The sequence below is a fragment of the Mauremys mutica genome, chromosome 21 (genome assembly GCF_020497125.1).
Source record: "Mauremys mutica isolate MM-2020 ecotype Southern chromosome 21, ASM2049712v1, whole genome shotgun sequence".
Classification (NCBI taxonomy): domain Eukaryota; kingdom Metazoa; phylum Chordata; order Testudines; family Geoemydidae; genus Mauremys; species Mauremys mutica.
This window is the reverse complement of record NC_059092.1, coordinates 16,244,380-16,264,295: the sequence shown is the minus strand read 5'-3', so window position 1 is coordinate 16,264,295 and position 19,916 is coordinate 16,244,380. Positions and strand designations below refer to the sequence as shown.

The 19,916-nt window shown below is 51.9% G+C and overlaps 1 protein-coding gene across 4 annotated transcripts in view; it reads left to right on the top strand.

Annotated features, from left to right (window-relative positions):
- ARHGEF10L (Rho guanine nucleotide exchange factor 10 like) overlaps window positions 1-19,916 on the top strand; it is a 154,388-nt gene that overhangs the window by 55,124 nt on the left and 79,348 nt on the right. For 2 of the 4 annotated variants that reach the window (XM_044996110.1, XM_044996109.1), the window contains exons 7-10: window positions 4,752-4,909; window positions 8,663-8,779; window positions 14,149-14,257; window positions 18,649-18,755. In XM_044996110.1, the coding sequence (XP_044852045.1) occupies window positions 4,752-4,909; window positions 8,663-8,779; window positions 14,149-14,257; window positions 18,649-18,755 (491 nt within the window). The remainder of the gene's footprint in view (window positions 1-4,751; window positions 4,910-8,662; window positions 8,780-14,148; window positions 14,258-18,648; window positions 18,756-19,916) is intronic. The other 2 variants (XM_044996112.1, XM_044996111.1) reach the window with 1 other exon arrangement.

Sequence of the window (19,916 nt, the reverse complement as noted above, 5' to 3'; positions counted from 1 at the left end):
GCCAGGTTTTGAATGGGCCCAATCTGGTCGGCGGGCTGAGAGGGTGCCTACTAGACTGAGCCTTGGATGCCTGTCTTCCCTGGGGTGGGAGTCGGCAGGCGCCCGCACACCCACAAGGAGGCCGCAGAGAGAGACTCGGGCTGAGGGAACTTCTACCCTGACAGTTTAGGGGCTGAGTGAGTTTAGGTGCCTGAAATAGGGACTTGGGCGCCAAAGTTCTTTCGAGCATCCTGCCCCTTACCCTGCCTCAGTGTCCCGTCTGTGAAAAGGGGAAGGGGGCAATAATTCCTTTACCCCTCCCCCTTTTTGGCTCTATTATCTATTTGGACCATAAGCTCGGGGGGCTGAGGACAGCCTGTACCTTACAGGTAAGTCTGTGTGGCAAGCAGCAGCCCCCAATAGGGAATCTCCAAGCCCGAGTCCCCAGGCTCAGGCTTGCGCTAATGGTGCTAGAAATGGCCGTGTAGGTAGTTCAGGCTGTGAACCCCACGCCCCTTCCCTAGGCTTCAGAGCCCAGGCCTCAGCCCCAGACTGAACGTCTACACGCTATTTTTAGCGCCAGAGCCCTGTGAGTCTGAGTCCGTTGCCCGGGGCTCTGAGACGTGCCGCTGCCTGTCAAGTAGGCGCAGTCTAGCTGGTACAGTACTACACGTGATGATGATGGTGGTGAACGCTCCTTCATCTCCAGCCACACTTCCTTCGCCCCTTGATGGAAAGCTCAGAGAGGAAGTGCAGGTTAATTGCGTGATTGGCCCATGACGGCTGCAGTGATGGGGTGTGGTTTTTCTTCTATTTTGCTCCTCCGTGGCCAGTTGCACTGGTTACCCAAAACCAAATCCTCTTCTAGGGAGTTGTTTATCTTTTTGTTTAATAATAGCCTGATGACTGGAATCCTGTGTTAGCTGTCAGTTTAAAATCCCTGTCCGCCTGCATTCCTTCCAGTGCATCTCCTCCTCCTCCTCCTGCCAGCCTGGGTATGGAACGCGGGTCCCTCCCTAGCTTTAGGAGTGGATGTTACCACGGTGGAAAAAATCCAGCTGTCCGAAGCTGAGCTTTACCACTGGGCAGAAGAGCAGGAGCCCATCCAAATTTTAGCCTACGGATAGTGCTGGGCATTGCACGCATCTAGTCTGATGTTAGCCTTGGTCTCCATCTCCGGCCCAGAGGAGCAAGGCCAATGGGTTGCCAATTTGGTCACCTGCTTCTGCAAGTATACATGTAAACGTGTCCATCTAGAAACACACGATGTCGGCCATACTTACAGAGTGGGGGACTCCATCCTGGGATGCAGCGACTCTGGAAGAGATTGTGGTGGTGTGTGGTGGATAATCAGCTGAACATGAGCTCCCAGTGCGATGCTGTGGGCAAAAGGGCAAATACAATCCTGTGATGCGTGAAGAGGAATCTCGAGTAGGAGCAGAGAGGCTATTTTATCTCTGTATTTGGCACTGGTGCGACCGCTGCTGGAATCCTGTGTCCAGTTCTCATGTCCACAATTCAAGATGGATGTTGATAAATTGGAGAGGGGCCAGAGAAGAGCCATGAGAATGATTAAAGGATTAGAAAACCTGCCTGATAGTGAGAGACTCAAGGAGCTCAGTCTGTTTAGTTCAACGAAGAGCAGGTTAAGGGGTGACTTGATCAGTCTGTAAGCACCTACAGGGGGAACCCAATATTTAATAACGAGCTCTTCAGTCTAGCAGAGAAAGGTCCAACATGATCCAATGGCTGGAAGCTGAAGCTAGACACATTCAGACTGGGAATAAGGTGTAAATTTTTAACGGTGAGAGTAATTAACCATTGGAACAACGTACCAGGGTCATAGTGGGTCTATCGCTAACAATTTTTAACTCCAGATTTGATGTTTTTCTAAAAGATCTGCCCTAGTAATGGTGTTAGGGGAGGTCTCTGGCCTGTGTTATACAGGGGGTCAGACTAGATGATGATGATGGTCTCGTCCGGCCTTGGAGTCTAGGAACGATGGAGGGATGAGGGCAGAGGACTGGACTCGATGACCTCTCGAGGTCCCTTCCAGTCCTAGAATCTATGAATGAATCTGTGGGGATCTTTCTCGCTGTTCCAACAGGTGGGAAGGGCCCACCAGAGACCAGGAAATCCAAACAAGGGCTGAAATCCTGGCCCCATTGGAGTCAACGGGACGTGTTGCTGTTGAGCTCATTGGAGTCAGGAGGTCAGCCAAGCTCAGGGAGCTGAGAATGGTGTGGCTGGCCTCTCAGGCCTGGCCCTTCAGCCTGGTGATCAGTCTTTAAAATAAAAATGGCAAGAGCTCAATGAAAGCTGCATGTCTTTGTTGGGCCTCCACTGAGAAGAGCAGGACTGTGTTTAAATATGGCCGCCGTGTGCTGGCGGGAGCTTGGAGGCGGAATGGGCCCTGTGGTGCCTGGTAACTTGGGGCAAAGGTTCCAAAAGTTCCTGGTAGTTGAGGCTTGGTGGAATCCGCTGGGATGGAAGACCAAGGGGCCTGGGCCATCTTCTGCCGTAGCAGGCTCAGAGATGGTGCAGGTGTACTGCTGACCTTCACCACAGACCTGCGTCTACGGTAAAGGAATAAGCAGATCTGGGTCCTCGAAAGCTGGCACATTTCTTCACTTGGCTACTCTGGCTCTTGTGCAACTAGAGGTGAGACTCCTGTGGTTCCACAATGCACGAGACGCTGAACAGAGGCAGCGTGGGCCACAAGAAAGCCGGGTGTTGGGGATACGGGCGAGTTGCTCGCCAAGGAGAGAATACACCTGGGAATGGATCTTTTAACTCGGAATCGGGCTCACCTTGCTAGTGCCTGACTCTGGGGTGGCTGATGCAGCAGCTGGCTGGGGCAGGGCCCGCCCTTTGGTTCTGTGTTTGTACAGCACTGAGCGGGATGACGTTGTGATGGGGCTTCGGGGTAGCTATTGCAATGCACATAAGAAATAAATAGTACTGGCCGAGCTGTGTTCTACAGTCCGTTTCAAGGGGCTGCGTGGTGCACGCCCTGCAGTGTCGCACGGGCTGGGTTTTTATTTGAGACGTGACAGAAATGTGCAAGATCCCGCCCCAAATCCTCTTCCGTGTTACCAAATCTCTCCTCTGGGCTGAAGAGCGGAAAATGGATCTGCTGAAATAGGAAATGGATGGTGGCTTGGGAAATGGAAATGGAAAAGCACATGGTCCAGGCTAGAGGAGGAGGAGGAAAGTAGTAAATAGACGAGGTTTAAACACAAATAGGAAGGGGGAAGAAGGACACTGTGGTTAGAGGAGCTGTTTTGGCCAACGGTGTTCCCCAGGGCTTGGGATTCTCCCAGCTGTGACACTGATTCCTCTGTGACCTTGGGTAAATCACTTAATCTCTCAGGCACTCCACTCCCTATCTATAAAATGGGGTTAATTCTCCTTCCTTGCCCTGCTCTTAGATCCTCATCTCTTTGGGGAAGGGACCGTTTGTAGAGAACGGTGGGGTCCCCACCCCGATTGGGTCCTTCAGGCACTATAGTCGCAGAAATGAGCAATAATAACGTGCCTCTCTCCCACCTTCCCTGATCTCTCGTGAGAAATGCCGCCTCTCACTGTGCCTGGCTCGGGAGGACCTCCCTACCTTGGGTCTGCAGAGTCTAGCTCTAGGATACATCAGCATTAGCTACCTGTCTGTCCAATTCCAGGAAGAGAATGAAGCCTTTCAACTGTGGCACAGGAGCGCCCTCTGCTGGGCAGCACCGCTCCACCTACCCACCCACCTACTGTGTCTCGTAATTCCAGTTATTGCCAGCTCGGTGGGGAATCGGCTGTCGATCGGTGCAGCCTCCGAGGCTGCTCCTCATGGGTGATCATGTTCCCCTGGAACTCTCAGGACTTCTCACCTTGCTTTCCATGGGTCCAAGCCCTTCTGCTCCACCCTCTTTTTCTCAAGTTCCTTGTGGTGACTTGTGGCTGGTCTGTCTATGCAGCCATCTCCGTTCTCAGAGGGAGAGCTTGCTGCTTGGACAGACCTGCTAGCCCCTGCTGGCCAAGAGCTTAGTCTTGTCCTTTGGGCATGGTGCATAGCTGCTCTGAGGGTGAATGTTAGGAGACCTGGCCTGACCCACTAGTGGCCTTTCCTGAATACAGCACCTGGAAACAGAGGTTGGAGAGGGGGAAAAGATCACTGAGTCGCCTTGTCCTTCTCCAGCCTGCCCCAGCCCCCGTGCTGCTTGCAAGATGGTTCCTTTTTTCATCCACTGTCCTGCCTGGTTTGAAGAGATCTAAGTGAGGGGGGGGTTCCACCAATTTCCTTAAGTGGCGCTCCTCCTCATTTTCACCCTCGTATGGGGGGAGGGATAGCTCAGTGGTTTGAGCATTGGCCTGCTAAACCCAGGGTTGTGAGTTCAATCCTTGAGGAGGCCACTTAGGGATCTGGGGCAAAAATTGGTCCTGCTAGTGAAGGCAGGGGGCTGGACTCGATGACCTTTCAAGGTCCCTTCCAGTTCTAGCAGATTGGTATATCTCCAGTTATTACCTTATTACCTTTACTGACACGTGTAGCCATAGATTCAGAAGATTGGCCTAGTTCTGGAGCAATGCCTTCCGAGGCAAGTGAATGCAGCGAGATATCTGGGCCTGGGTCAACCCTGGAAATGGGTGGTGTGGGAGGCCGAGAGGCACGTTGTGGATAATGCTGAATTAATTGGGCACGTCGTGGGTTGAAGCAAATGCCTCCTCCCGAGAGTCAATGCCGTAGGCCCTTTGCCAATGATCTGTTCTTTCTCCCGCCCCGACAGGGGCAGACAGAAACCTGATTTACGAGGATGGGGCCCATCGGGAAGCCGAGGACCTAGGCTGGAGCTCCAGCGAGTTTGAGAGCTACAGCGAGGATTCTGGCGAAGAGGCCAAGCCTGAGGTGGAACCTGCCAAACTCAAGGCGTCCTTCCAGCCAAAGGTAATCGGCACACGATGTGCCCTGAGAACTGATACAACCAGGCCTGCCTCGATGGCTGGCGTGGGGTGGTGGCGCACCAGTTTGAAATAAAACCTCTGACCCACTTCTCTCATTGATGATCCAGGGCTGTACTGGTTGGGGGCGCTGGATGGTAAATGCTAAATGGCTTGTCAGGCTAACGCCCAGCTGTAAATGTTTATAGCCCATCCATGGTTAAGGGACTGCTGTATCAATAGCTTGAGGGTAAGAAGCAGACTGGCAGGGGTGTAGCTGTTTCAGAATTGACTCAGCTGAGATATGGGGTGCACTCGGATGGCCTGGATATGAAACCTTTTAGCTTGAATAATCCCCACTGCCTGGGAGAGTGGAAAGGGACCTAGGTGGACCTCCAGAGACTGTTGCCTAGCACTGGACTGGGACTCAGGAGACGTGGGTTCTATTCTTAACTCTGCTAGTCCCTGTCCTGCCGTGCCTCAGTTTCCCCATCTGTAAAATGGGGCTAATGACACTGACTTCCTTTGCTTTGAGATCTATGGAGGAAAAGCCCCATATAATAACCAGGTGTTCGAGGAGATGGTGGGTGGGTTATTTATTTTTTTAAATTTATTTAACATCTTGCCCAGAGAAATTGATCTGGGATAATAAATTAGCTGCTGGTCTCAGATATTGCCTGGTGCTGGGGAGGCCATTTGTGGCCTCGTTTGAACCAGGATTCCGCTCGTGGCTTAGAGGTGTCCCGAAGCTCTGCAGTTTCCTAGAGCTGAGGCTTTGTTCCAGGCTGTCGGGGTACGTTGAAATGTCCCCCCCGCCATGCACGCTAGATCTTGTCCTCTTTGGGGTGGAACCCCTGCAGCTAGCTAATGGTTCATGATGCAAACCGTGTACAGCTGGCTGCAGGGCTGTTCTGGTGCAGTCAAATGCTCATCAGCATGGGGGCAGCAAGAATCCCAGCTGGGACACTTTGGGGGCCACCTAGGCCAGTAAGGGGTTCATTCACCCCCTGCTGTGTAGCCTTGAGGATTTTTATGCTGGGCAGCTTTGGTTCAGAGCCCTGATGCCAGTAGCCGGCCCACAAGCACAAGGTCTCCCTCTGGCATCCACCAGCCTTTGAAGAGTGACACCAGCAGCCCTTCCCGTCCCGAGTCTTCCCAAATCTGTCCTCCCCGAGTTCTTAACCACCAGACGCTGACTTTCCCCTCTGGTGCGTCACCCTCAAAGGTGTGAAATCAGCCCCCCCGACATCAGCTGACTTTGGCCCCCGCATCCACCCGGTTTGTGCACCAGAGACCTGCGTGGGGTGCAAAGAAACAAAAGGTTTGTTAGAATCAGAATATCAGGGTTGGAAGAGACCTCAGGAGGTATCTAGTCCAACCCCCTGCTCAAAGCAGGACCAACACCAACTAAATCATCCCAGCCAGGGCTTTGTCAAGCCTGATCTTAAAAACTTCTAAGGAAGGAGATTCCACCACCTCCCTAGGGAACCCATTCCAGTGCTTCGCCACCCTCCTAGTGATGTAGTGTTTTTCCTAATATCCAACCTCGACCTCCCCCACTGCAACTTGAGACCATTGCTCCTTGTTCTGCCATCTGCCACCACTGAGAACAGCCGAGCTCCGTCCTCTTTAGAACCCCGCCCGCTCAGGTCATTGAAGGCTGCTATCAAATCCCCCCTCACTCTTCTCTTCTGCAGACTAAACAACCCAGTTCCCTCATAGGTCATGTGCCCCAGCCCCCTGATCTTTTCATTGCCTCCGCTGGGGTCTCTGCAATGTGTCCATATCCCTTTTGTAGTGACGCCATTGACTAGAAAAGCCACCAATTCAGAGATGACATAGTTACCGAGAAACCTGTCTACGTTAGGTAAAACCCCTTTTCTAGTACAGGCTGCCTATTGCCTTTGAACGGTTTCCCAGTGTCCCCCCGAGCCGTGGCGAAGATCCAGTGTTTCACGGACAGCACCTGCCGAGTGACGGTTGTTACTTGGGACCAGTTTCCTGTTGCGCCCTGGCGTGGGCGGCGCCCCTCCCGGCGGTGAGGTGTACCTGAAATTGTAATGCAGGTTATGAGCACAGTGTTTATAGAGAGATCCGTGTTCTGTCTTCTTATCTCATGCGGACCAAGTTCAGAACATTATAAGCTTCCATAAAAGACCTTCCTCGATACACATTGCATACTGTATTACTGTACTATAAATCAGTTAGTTCAACTGCTCATTTGGGGGGTGGGGGGGTTAAAGCTTCTGTTCTCCCCTGGGGGTGTCTGGACCCTGAGTGGCCCGTTATCTTGCGTGGCAGGGCGTCCCTCCGTCATTCAGAACTGGCAGACCGCCTCTCGAAGCGGTCGGTCGTGAAATCTGCCGTAGGCTGGCACCTCCTCGAAAGGGCGCACAGATCTATGGCTGGTGCGTAATTGGTAACGGAAGAGGTGCTGGAGCTCAAGCAATTGGGTGCCGGGGTTCAAGACTTTTGTTTAGTTTCATCACTGAATGGCCGGGCCCGGAGGCGCCGGGACTCAGCCTTGGCAAGCCCCAGCACCAGTTAAGCCCTGCCTATAGGTGTGTTGTCCGTAGAGCTTTTTCCTCTGTGATGTCCTGTTCTGAGTCCGAACCAGGACTGTGGCGCAAGCAGAGAAGAGCCCCTGCCCCCCCAGAGAATCCCTCCTGGGTTTTACACTGAGCCCAGTGTGCACTGGAGCAGGACTTTGGGGTGCAGCCAGTGCCGGGCAGACGCGCACAACAAAGCGGTTACGTCTGTTCCTATTGCCTGTCGGTTCTTTGAGCTCCCGGTCAGCTGGGAGATAAGACGCTCCAGCACTCGGACTGTTCCTGTGACTGGGCACTGCCACTGGGGGTGGGATGCACACCTGGGAGGGAAGAGAGGTTGACCAGGATGGTGGGCACCCAGCAATGACTCCTGGTGACTGAGATCCCGCTTGGCGCCCTGCGTGCTGCATGAGCCTGTGCTGCCGCCTCCTTCTGCCTCCCCGGCTCCTGTGTGCGCTTGCCTCTGTCCCGCTTTGCTGTGCGGTCTGCGGGGGACATGCACATTGGGTGGGGCGACTTGCTGGGCAGGGCTGCGGAGCAGCTTGTCTTAATGCAGCAGTGGGACCGTCCCTTGCCCCCTCTCCTCTCTCCCCCCCGCCCCCCGTAGCGAGTTCTCCTTGGGCTCAGAGTCGGGGGATGGACTCCTGCATCGGGGGCCTCGACATGGGATTGGGACTGTGGAGAGCTCGGTAAATTACTGAACGTAGCGGTTGTTGCCTGGCTGGATCTCTAAAAGGGGGGCCCAGGACCCACAATCTGGAATGCCCTTCTTCCTGGTGCCTGGGGGGGAGCATCCCTCCTTTGCAGCCCCTCTCCCCCATCTCAGAGGAGCTCCAGTAGGTACTGGTGCACCATTGCAGACATGGCCTTGGGGTGGGGAGAGCCTTGGCCACCGTTCAGCACAAGACCTCCTCTTCTCCTGAGAGAGGGGCTTGAAGCAATTAAATTCCCCCTCCCTCCCCTCCAGGGAGCAGGACAAGAGCTATCCACAGCCCAGAGCGATCCACCCCCTGGTGGGGATCATGGCCGGTGCTCTCCTCCTTCGGATGGAGGGGACAGGAGCGCCACCTGCATTCAGACTGGCTAGTCCAGACGGATCACTGCTCCTCTTGTTTCTCTTCCTGTGTTTGGCTGCTTACCTGAATCTCTCTTCTCTGCCTCTCTTCCCGCCGCCTGTTGCTTCTCCTCCTACCTGATTGCTTGGGGCGCAGCTTTCTCCAGACCTGAATAGGCTAAAGGAGAGATACGCCAGGACAAAGAGGGACATTCTGGCTTTAAGAGTTGGGGGGAGAGACATGCAGGAGCTGAAGCAGAAATACGATTGTAAGGTACTGTCCCTCCTTCAGACTTTTTTTTTTATTCCCTTATCGATCTCTCCTGGGTTGCATGCTCTCTCTGCACCGCAGTCTCCCATCTGCTCTCTCTCTCTGCTTCGCATGATTGCTTCCTTTTTACACCAGGCCTGCCGAACTCAAGTCTGCAACCATGCTCTTAAAGGGGCAGAGGTGTCTGGACCAGGGGCGAGAACTGGGGGTCGGTTCTGTTCCTGGTGACTCCCTGGGTACGTGCAACCCCCAGCTCGAGGAGACGTACCCACGCTAGCTCCGCTCCAGCTAGAGGACTGAACGGAGAAGTGTAGCCGTGGCAATGCAAGTGGCAGGAGGGGCTGGTCGCCCGGAGTACGATCCGGTCTGAGACTCTAGGCATGTACTCAGGGCAGCTCGCGCCTCACCCTGGGGCAGCTACACTCCTGTCTCTGGCACCAGAGCTAGCCTAGATATGTCCCCTCGAGCTCGAAGTGTAGCTACACCCATAGCCTGTGGCCAAGCCATGTCACCGTTGTGCCTTGATTTCTGGGAAATCAAGAAACCTTTCTGGGAAAACAGGTAGAATCCTTCCCTGCCTCCCAGGGGTTCCATACAGCATGGTTGTGGCTCTGAAAAGTGACTCTAAAAATGGCATTTCCATGTTTGTTTTCTTTCAAATGAGCTTGGCTTCCAAGTAATATGATGCGGGAGGAGGGTTTTATCTGCCAGCTCCCTTTTGGATCTGAGCACCTCTTTCCTTATGCAGCGTGACCCGTAAAAGGTTCTGCAGATCAAATTTTGCCCTTGGTGACCCCTGTGCAGCCCCAGGTGTCACTGATGGGAAGTTAATTAACAAGGTGGCTTGCACCAGATGGCCTGGGATCCCGCACCCCCCTCTGCCAGCTGCATTGGCTCCTGCACGACTATGGGGACTAAAAAGCAGCAGAACTTTATTTAAGGGCTTGTCTTCACTGCAGAGTTAATGGGAGCCCTAACCTTGCCCCAGGACCTCCTTAACTCCAGTGCGCTGGTGCTGTTAGCTACTAATACGATCCCGCTGCGCAGATCAGTGTTTCACAGTGCGGCTCCTTGCTCAGGGGAGGAGGTAGATAGCTGGAGTTAACGCTGCCGCCGAGTGGCTGAAGTGGGCGGATGAGACTGATAGGTGCCGGGAGATCTGCTGAGTAAGGAGGTGCCAGTTTTGCACAGTCACTTTTCAGAGAACGGCACACGAGTGAGTTGGCCTTTGTAACACGCTCGCAGACACTGGAGATAGGGTGACCAGATGTCCTGATTTTATAGGGTCCCGATTTTTGGGTCTTTTTCTTATATAGGCTCCTATTACCCCCCCCAGCCCTTGTCCTGATTTTTTTTACACTTGCTGTCTGGTCACTCTCTCTCTGGAGAGCGGCTCCCATTTAAAAAGGCACCAGCCGTTCCCACGCAGTGATCTGAGAGCAGTAGTTCCTGTACCTTTTAAGAAGTAAACCATGTATCTTGGATACCTCTGGCAAATGCTGGTGATTTTTATATGGAAGCTGTTGTCTATAAGTGCAAAATATTGGTCACACTTCGTATTAAAGTTTCCTTTATAAGCAGTTAATGGATTGCTGTAGAGCCCAGTAGGTCAATAGGTTGCTAATAACCTGCTAATAACACCTTTTTTTTAAAACCCTTTTTAATATAAAATATAAACACAAAAGGAAACCAAACATATGTAAATACAGGCCCAACATGGAAGTGGCATGTAAATAACAAAATTCAGCCTTCATTATTTTTTAAAACCTGGAAAAAATGGAAACAAAATCAAACGAAAAACCCGAGCCCGAGGAGGTCATGCAGGGTATCAGGTCAGTGACTAAATAGATAAACGTGAACATAAGCTATGTTAACTAATATATACTAAACTGCAAAAATATTCAACGGTTTCATGAATGACCAGGCATCCTCATTCCTCCTCTCCCAAACATTTCTATTAGACAGTGATTTTTTTTTTCTATTCGTGCGCTAGCAGAGAGCTCACTAAGCCAGTCTGTGTCCGAGGGAGGAATTTCAGATTTCCATTTTCTCAAAATGTTTGGCCACACAAATAGTTACTGCAATCCACTTCTCAATACCAGCGCCTCCAGCACCCCTGAAATACACAAGCTTTGAGACAGCATGATAGGGACATTTAGCGTTTTTGAGAGCGCTGTGAATATGGTGTTCCTGAACATGTGTATTTTTTGATTGGTATAGAGGATGTGTGAAAGGTTGGCATGCAGCTGTTTGCTCTAATGCCTGCTAGTGACATGCTTATAACCATGCCTAGCACACGCTGCTGATGTGTCGAACATGCTTAGAGCAGTCCAGTAACCCTTCATAAACCATTTGTAGGTGGAACCTCTGTACAAAAATGACTGTTATTATCTGATCCATTGCCCAAGACTGAAAATGGAAATCGTATTTGACTGGCCCCTCATTTGATTGTCCCGTCTTTGCTCTGGGGTTCATCTCTCAGTACTGCTGCTTACGACGCTTCCTAAAACATGAGAGCAATAAGAATCTGATCTCTTGCATTTAACCTGCACCTTTGTCCACCTCGCCTGCCCTCTGCCCATTAATCCATCTCAGCCGGGGATTCCTCCGAAATTCTAAACCTTTCAGTGGCCTGAAACAGCTGCCCGTTAAAAACCTGCCGTAAGTCGTCCTCCCAAAGGTGGAATTTGAACGCCGTCCTCCATCAAAATTATTCGGGGCTGCAGCACAAAATGGGCACTAGTTAAATTCTCCAACGTAGCGACTGGTTGAAGGCCCCATATTGTAATAGTAGCGTGCCACAGATCTGGGCCAGGAGGCGTGGGTTCAAATCCCACTGCTGGTACCATGCTGTAATACTGCAACACCTGAGATTGGTGGTAAGAGACCGAACTTCATCTCCTTGTTGCAATCACCGGACCTGGGTTGGGGTTACAAAGGTTCACCCGAAAGAGGTCAGTGGTAGACCTGTGTGGAGGCTGGCAAATCCATTTCATGAAGGATTTAGGGACTTTCACATTTGTCTTCATTCCAGTTACAAATAAAACCTGGAAATTTCTAAACACTTCATGAAAGAGAACTCCAATTTTATTTTTTTTTGGTCAATTAATTTTGTTTTGATTAACTTTTTTTTATTTTATATTATAATACAACATTTTTTTAAAAAAGTCAGTTTTTTCAAAATGAAAAATCAAACCATTTTTTCTAAAATTATCCAAAAGGAACCTTGTTTTTAATTGTTGGAACTTTTTTGAGGGTTTTATCCAAAATGAATCTTTGGTGGAATTGACACATTTCGGGAAAGATTTTTAACTTTGAGGAAACTGCGTTCTCTGATGGAAAATGGGTCTGTCAAGATTTTTCTGACCAGCTCTAGTCCTTACCCACTAGTGGTGATGGCTACAAGTATCTTCTGAACCATCGGGGCCAGATACAGGTGTCCTGCTCTCAGCAGAGTGTGTGCGGTTGCCCTCCAGATGCTGCACTGATCTCTAGCCCCTGCAGTTTGCAAACGGACACTTTGCACGTGCAGCTGTTGGATTTTCAGGTACAAGTGCAAAGCTCCCGCGTGTACAAATAGCCATGGTTCACAAATACCAGGGAAGAGGGTGTGGGGGGAGATTGCCAGATGTGGTAAAAACATGTCTCATAAAATTATTAATGGTGCTTCTGGCTTGAAACTAAGCTGGTCTTGAGCAGATCAGCGCAGTCTTTCCCCCTTCCATTTGGCCACCCTGAGTATCCCCTCCTGCTTTAAATGTTCACGGAATATCTAATGCTCAAACCCTGTTCCGAATCTGATGGGTCACTACAGGGCAGATTCTCTGTCCCACGTGGATGGCGATGTGCCCCTTGCTGGTGGGGTTCCCAGCAGGCTGCCTTCCCGTCAGGCAGGGAATGGGCAGTAGGCATAGCAGGGGTGTGCTATGCTCCAGCTATCCTCAGCGGGAACGTGGTGCCCTGGAGACGGTGGCCAGGTCCCCTGTGAGGACGTGCACTGGGCTGCTGCGTTGCTTCACCGTGAACCTGCTCTTCCCACCTTCCCTCCGTGTGGGACGCTGGCCCTTTTAATGTGTCGGACGGATCCAAGTGAGGGTCGCGTGCCAAAGGGCGGGGGAGCTCCCGAAGGGATTGGTGTTAAAGGGAAGCCATCACGTCAGTAGGATCGATCGCGTGCAGCTGGCTGGCGACGCGTTCCTAGAGCCCCGTGGCCGGAGCTGGACCGAGGCCGGTCCCAGAGCGGAGGCGGTAAAGACCCCGGAGCGCTGCTGCTGTCTAGTCCGATGGGAAATGCCAGAAGAGGAGGTGGGCAGGCTGGCGTGCCGGACTGGCAGATTAGGACTGTGATCCCGTCTGCATCCGGCCAGGCGGGCAGGGACTAGAAGATGCCACCGTCTGCTGGTGGTTTGGTGGCGCATGTGGAGATGGTTCGTGGGGCTCAGTCCAGTTGCCTGGCTGGTAGGCTCAGCAGAGAGGCCGAGGACAGACAGGGCCCCGGAGACTGAGCTCTCTCTACCCCGGAGGTGATGCCGCCACAGAGCACATTGGCAGGATGTGTGGGGGAGCCTTGCGTTGCTGCTGCCCTGTCCTGGGTGTAAATAGGACTTCAGGCCCCGGGGCTATCCAGCAGCATCCACAAAGGGTTTGATCAGCCTAACCTCACTCCCACTGAAGCCAGCCGGAGTTCTGCCCTCCGCTTTGACAGGAGCAGAGTTGGCCAATGGCCGCGCGTCTGACAATCCCCACCCCGTTACTAAATTCACAAGTTTAAACCAAAAAAGTGGCATTTCCTCTTTTTCGGAGATGGAAAAGAGCAGAACTTGCTGCAAGAAACTGCTCCTCAGGCTCCTATGATGGTATCGCCAACGGGAATCTCTCTAGGTAAATAGATTGCACTTTATACTAAGGTTTCATCTCTAAAGGGTTAATAGATGCTTCGGTAAATGCCTGTCAGTTGCTCCAGATTGAGAGATTGCTTATAAACCATCCAGAACACTTTCTAGTGCTGTGCTGCAAGCCAGCTGTAGCACGTACTACTCATGCCTGGAACACGCTAATAACATCTCTGAATACCATTTAACCCTTTACAAAGGAATCCTTAATATAAAGTGTGGCTGATTTTTAAAGCTGCTATTGAAAGAAATTATTTATTCTTTCAAAGCCATTTCTTTAGGGCTGAGAAGGGCCCATGCCCCCCCATGAAGTGTGTGTGTGTGGTTGACATAGGGAGGAAGAGCTGCTCTTGTGTCTTAGAAGTAGAACCATTCCTAGCAAAGAGGCAGGGAGCGTGGGCTGCTGCTTGCTCTGGGATGGAGCAGCCGGGGCTGGAGGATTGACAGAGATGGTCACTTCTTTGTGTCTCTTCTCCTCAGATGACTCAGCTGATGAAAGCCGCCAGAAGCGGCACAAAGGACGGCTTGGAGAAGACGAAGATCGCGGTCATGCGCAAAGTGACCTTCTTGCACCGGAAAGAAGCCCCAGGTAACTGGCGCTGAGGCGGTCGGTGTCAGGTGCGAAATAACTGATTTTACAGAGAGAAAAATCACAAACTGAAAATACCAGAAATCCTTGTGTTTACTATGAATGATGAGGTGATCGCAATTTGCTTTCCCCCCCCCCCCCACTTATGCTTTTTCCCTCCTTTTTGCACGCTCTCACTCTTGGGCTCTAGCGTGGAATTGCTCAGAGCACCTAAGTGACTTAGGCTCTTAAGTGTCTAACTTTTGAAGATGGGATTTAGGTTCTTGTGAAAACTTTGCTCCTTGCCTAGTGCAAGGCAGTTGTATCAGGGATTCCAACAGCGGGGGGAAGTTTACATGTCAGACCTTTATGTACCTTTTAAAAACTCATCCCAGAATCCGTTTCCTATTTAGTTTTTCTAAAACCTGTCAAACCTTCATGACTCTCAAGCTGGAAATGCAAGCAAAAGGCTGTTCATTTAAAAGTACCCTTCATTCAGGGCCGGGTTTTCCAAAGAACCCTGCTCCCCGTTAGGTGCTGAAAAGTCATGGGCAGGTTTTGAAACGAACTCCGGTTGAGGGCTATGCTCTTCTGAAACTCTGTGTGTCTTGATGGGAACTAGTCGTCTGGCCCCAGTTCGGAGTGGGGAGCATTTGAAAAATCTGTCCCCTAGGTCTTTTGAAAAGCTGTCCCCTAATGGCCTGAATGTCGAAAGTGTTTTGTCTTCTGTAGGAGCGGTGGGCGCTCAGCACGTTTTGAGAAAACAAAGCCAGATGCTTCTGGCCTAAAACCTGTTTTGGAGATGTATATAATTTTTTTTAAAAAGATAAAAATCACGTTCCTGTTTTATTTCCTGCATTGCTTCTGCTGCTGTTACTGAACCAGAACAATGTGCTGGGGCAGAACCTTTTGCTGGAATAACTAGCGTAACTTCCTTGGCTGGGTTGGCATTGCTGCCTGCAAAGGATCTGGCCCCTTGTGACTAAATCTGGATCTTCCCGCGGTTGCCACCCGGGTCTGTTGTAATCCTGAGTGTTGCTGCTTCATTTCCATGGAAACAACTGTGCCAAACCAAATCCCTTCCGTTAGCCTTTTGGCGGCACGTGAAGGAGGAGAGAGGAAACCAGCTTGAGCAGGGGTAGGCAACCTATGGCACACGTGCCGAAGCCAGCACATGAGTTCAGTGGCACTCACACTGCCTGGGTCCTGGCCACCGGTCCAGGGGGCTCTGCATAGACTCATAGACTTTAAGGTCAGAAGGGACCATTATGATCATCTAGTCTGACCTCCTGCACAACGCAGGCAACAGACTCTCACCCACTCACTCCTGTATCAAACCTGTGTCTGAGCCACTGAAGTCCTCAAATCATGGTTTAAAGACTTCAAGGTGCAGAGACTCCTCCAGCAAGTGACCCGTGCCCCATGCTGCAGAGGAAGGCGAAAACCACCCAGGTCTTCTGCCAATCTGTCCTGGAGGAAAATTCCTTCCCGACCCCAAATATGGCGATCAGCTAAACTCGGAGCATGTGGGCAAGACTCACCAGCCAACACCCAGGAAAGAATTCTCTGTAGTAACTCAGATCCCACCCCATCTAACATCCCATCCCAGGGCATTGAGCATATTTACTGCTAATAGTCAAAAGATCAATTAATTGCCAAAATTAGGCTATCCCATCATGCCATCCCGTTTTAAAAACCTTATTTACTTTACGTACAACAATAGTTTAGTTTATAGAAAGAGACCTAAAACCGTTAAAATGTATGACTGGCACGCGAAATCTTAAATTAGAGTGAGTCAATGAAGACTCGGCACACCACTTCTGCAAGGTTGCCGACCCCTGCGCTAGAGTTTCGGTGGTGGAACCTTATCTCCAGTAATGGGAGGGAAATGCTGAACTGGGGGGGTGCTGACATTGTGGGGTGCCCCTTGAGGGCATGGGTACAGTAACTAGCACCGCCTTGTTAAGTCAGGGATATTTAGTAGGGCTGGTCGGAAAGTTTCCATCAAGGTGTTTTCCCATTGGAAAATAGAGTTTTTGACTAAACAGATTTTCATGGAAATTGTCTAGTTTTTGGCCAATTGTTTGACGTAAACGTTCAGTTTCTGTTGACATGTTCCACGGGTTCGTGGTGGGAGAAGCCCCATTTTCTAATCTGCTCTCATCCTTGGTTCCAATCCATAGCAGAAAAGGAGTCTGAGCAGCCCGTAGGGTGACCCGATGGGTCGTGACCGCAGTGAATAGCTGCTTCCTGTCCAAGGGAAGAGACGTCCTAGGTGACACATCTCGTTAGGGATAAACCTGGCTGTCTTCTGCCATCCTATGCCCTCCCCCCACCATAGGCGCCAACTTCTCCTGGTGCTGGTGGGTGCCTGCCCCGCCCCCATTCCATCCCCGCCTCCTCCCCTGGGCGCACCGCGTTCCCGCTCCTCCTCCTGGAGCTTGTTACGAGTGCTGGGAGGAGACGGGGGCACGGGGCGTGCTCAGGGGTGGAGGTGTGGGGAGGGGCGCTTGCTCTGCACCCATCACTTTCTCCTCCAGCCTGGGGTGCCTAGGCCCCCCCCCCCCACACACACCCCGTGCAGGTCTCCACAGGCTGATCCTGCCTCTGCAGCAAGGGGCTTGGGCTCTGGTTCGGAGACCAGCTGCCGCTCCCCGAGAGCAGCGTCCGAGCAGAGATGGGCTCCCTCCGGCTCGGTCTCCCCGCCCATCCCTTGCTGTGGTTGCCACTCTGGGTAGCTGGGGCTGGAGCCGAGCGACAGCGAGCTGAGCGGCCCTTCCAAAATTAGGGAAGGAAAAAGGTCACTCGGGAGTTGTGAGCCAAGCAGCTGCTGTGTTCCTGCAGCCCTCTGATCCCCCTCGTTACTAGGCACCTCCCCTCCCCGTCTCCACCCGCACCAGCCCAGAGTGTCCCCGGCAGTCGCCCTTCCTCCCGCGGCTATTTATGGCCGTAAAGCTAGAACGGGGGTGGGGGGAGAGGAAGTTGACAGGCAGTGCTTGTGGGAGAATGCAGCGGGCAGAATGTGGAGGAAACGGGGCTCCATTGAAAACGATTATATTGTCTCCTCCTCCTCCTCCTCTTCCTCTTCGGTCTCTGCCTCAGGTAAGGGGAGGTGTGTCTCTCTGGGCTTCCCCTTCTCAGGTAGGTTCGGTTCCTGCTGCCTCTGCTCCCCAGTCTTGCTCACTCCTTCCTGCTTCTCTCTGCACGGGGTCCGTTATTCCTCCCTTTGCTTGGGTTTGATTTCTGAAGAAGCCAGGAGGAACAATGGGGAAAAAACCCAGTGGTCCGTTGCTGGGATCATTCTGTTCAGCCCCTTAGCAGGGTCCTGAGATGGGAGGTTGGTTGGAGCTTTGCAGAATTAAATGGGTTTAAACCCCCGAGTGAGTTTGATTTGCCTGCTACAGGCGTTTGCTCGGCAGAATGGGTGCTTGGCTGACCATGACATTCAGGGGCAGACGGGACACTCGGCTCGCTGGTCCTGTGCCCTCCGGCGTGGGATAGTCAGGGCTTGGCTATAACAAACCCAAAGGGAATTCGTTCCAGGCGGAGACCTCAGTGGTTCTCCAGTCCCTACCTCTCAAATTCCTTGGGCTGGTTAATGCAGCCCAGTGGTATCTGGTGTCAGCGTTCAGGGTTTCCCGTAAGTCCCGGCTTGGACTAAGCAGTTGTGCAACATGCTGCTGCATAGAGAGGAACCCTCTGCTCCTTGAACCAACCGTGGCAATGAGCGGAGCCCCAGCTACCCGGGCAGACAGTTTACTCTTCAGTCCCAGGGCCATGCTTGAGCTACCAATTCTGCTGACCGGTGGGTCATAGAATCATAGAATCTCAGGGTTGGAAGGGACCTCAGGAGGTCTCTAGTCCAACCCCCTGCTCAAAGCAGGACCAATCCCCAGACAGATTTTTGCCCCAGATTCCTAAATGGCCTCCAAGGATTGAACTCAGGGTCGGAGCAGTGGGGGGTGTCTCTCCGCCCAGGGTAATGCCTAAGACATAGGACGAGACCGGCATATTCAAGTTTCTAGGTTCATTCTTGATGCCAATAGAGAGAAAAGGCCAGTGCATTAACCACTGGGTTACCAGCCCCAGCCCCCTCCATGGCAAGGGTGTGTGTGTGTGTGTGAGGGGGTGGGTGAGTGCAGGCTGGACAAATACTCTGGATATTCTTAGTGCCAGCAGTGTCTGCAGCCTGGGAGAGGCCATGGTGCCCGCCGCAAAGTGCTTGTGATCTGAATGGTAGGCACCTAGAGCCCTCCAGAATGCAGGGGCAGGATGCTCAGCAGACACATGTGCTCCTCCCCTGGTGTAGGACGCTTTAAGACACACACTGGCCCATGCAAGGTACTAGCCGTTGGTCCTTCTGCTGGGCGCGCCACTCAGGTGTTCATTGCTTGTGCGTTTTTGTCTTCCAGGTGACTCTGAGGAGGAAGACATGGGGTTCCTGGAGGTCATGGTCTCGGACATGAAACACCCGCCTCCAGAGCTTGGCCCCATGCCGGATGGATTAAGCCCTCAACAGGTCTGTGGTAGGGTGAAGGCGCTGAGTACATGGGACTCGACCTCCCCTGGTTGACTGCCCCCAGTAGGATGGTGGTGATGTAGAGAGCTGTCTCCTTGATCCAGAGCTGGTGGAAGCCTCTTTGCAAAGTTGCTTTTATTTCAAAGGATCCGAATGGGGCCTGTTTTGAGCCGTTTTTCTTTTTTGAATCTTTGATGGAAGCCTTTATCAAAAACGTCATTTAAATGGTTAAATATCGAGGGGGTGTGGAGTAATTATTGGCCAAAGAGCATCTTTTTCATGAAAACAAAAGATTTCGACTGTCCAGTTTTTGTGGGAAAAATTAGATTGCCTAAAAAGGTCACTTTTGAACAAAATGTTTGGAAAATTTCAGCGAGCTCTATTAGATGTCATGTTTGGAACCCAGAGATTGATCCCTACCAGGTTTCAGCAAAAGCTAAGGCTCATTGACATTAACAAATACCTGTCTATGTTCTATAGGATTTAAACAATCCCCAGAGGCTTGCCATGTGCGAGCTTCCCCTGCTGGTCACAAATCTGTGGTCACAAGTGGGGTTGAACCATCCAGTGGCTTAACTTGTGAAGCATCCCATTGCTTGAGGCTTATCTGAAATTACCTGATCTTCTGGCAAGAACCCCAGCCAGCATAGCTCCTTCTATTGCTTCCCGTTAAAATAAAATGGAGATATACCTATCTCATAGAACTGGAGGGGACCCTGAAAGGTCATTGAGTCCAGCCCCTGCCTTCACTAGCAGAACCAAATACAGATTTTGCCCCAGATCCCTAAGTGGCCCCCTCAAGGATTGAACTCACAACCCTGGGCCAATGCTCAAACCACTGTTAACCATGCTCCCCCTGTTATCTGCTGTAGCTGTCTCCAAGGGTTGGCAGGATTTTCTGGGGAGGAGAGGAGGGCTGTTTACCTCCGCTTGGTCCTCTCCAGCACAGCAGAACCCAGTGGTGCCTGGTTACCTGTCTCCATGGTTTGTGGCACACTGGAGATGGTGGGAAGTCCGTCTTGGTGCATGTGAGGTTCTCATAGCCTGCAGGGGGCGCTCTGGAGGGTGCCTGGGGGTTGGAAGCACCAGAACATGGCTACATTTTAGAGCATTAAGTGCAGTAAGCCCAAGGGGAGGGATGCTGGGCTCTGCTGGGCTTGG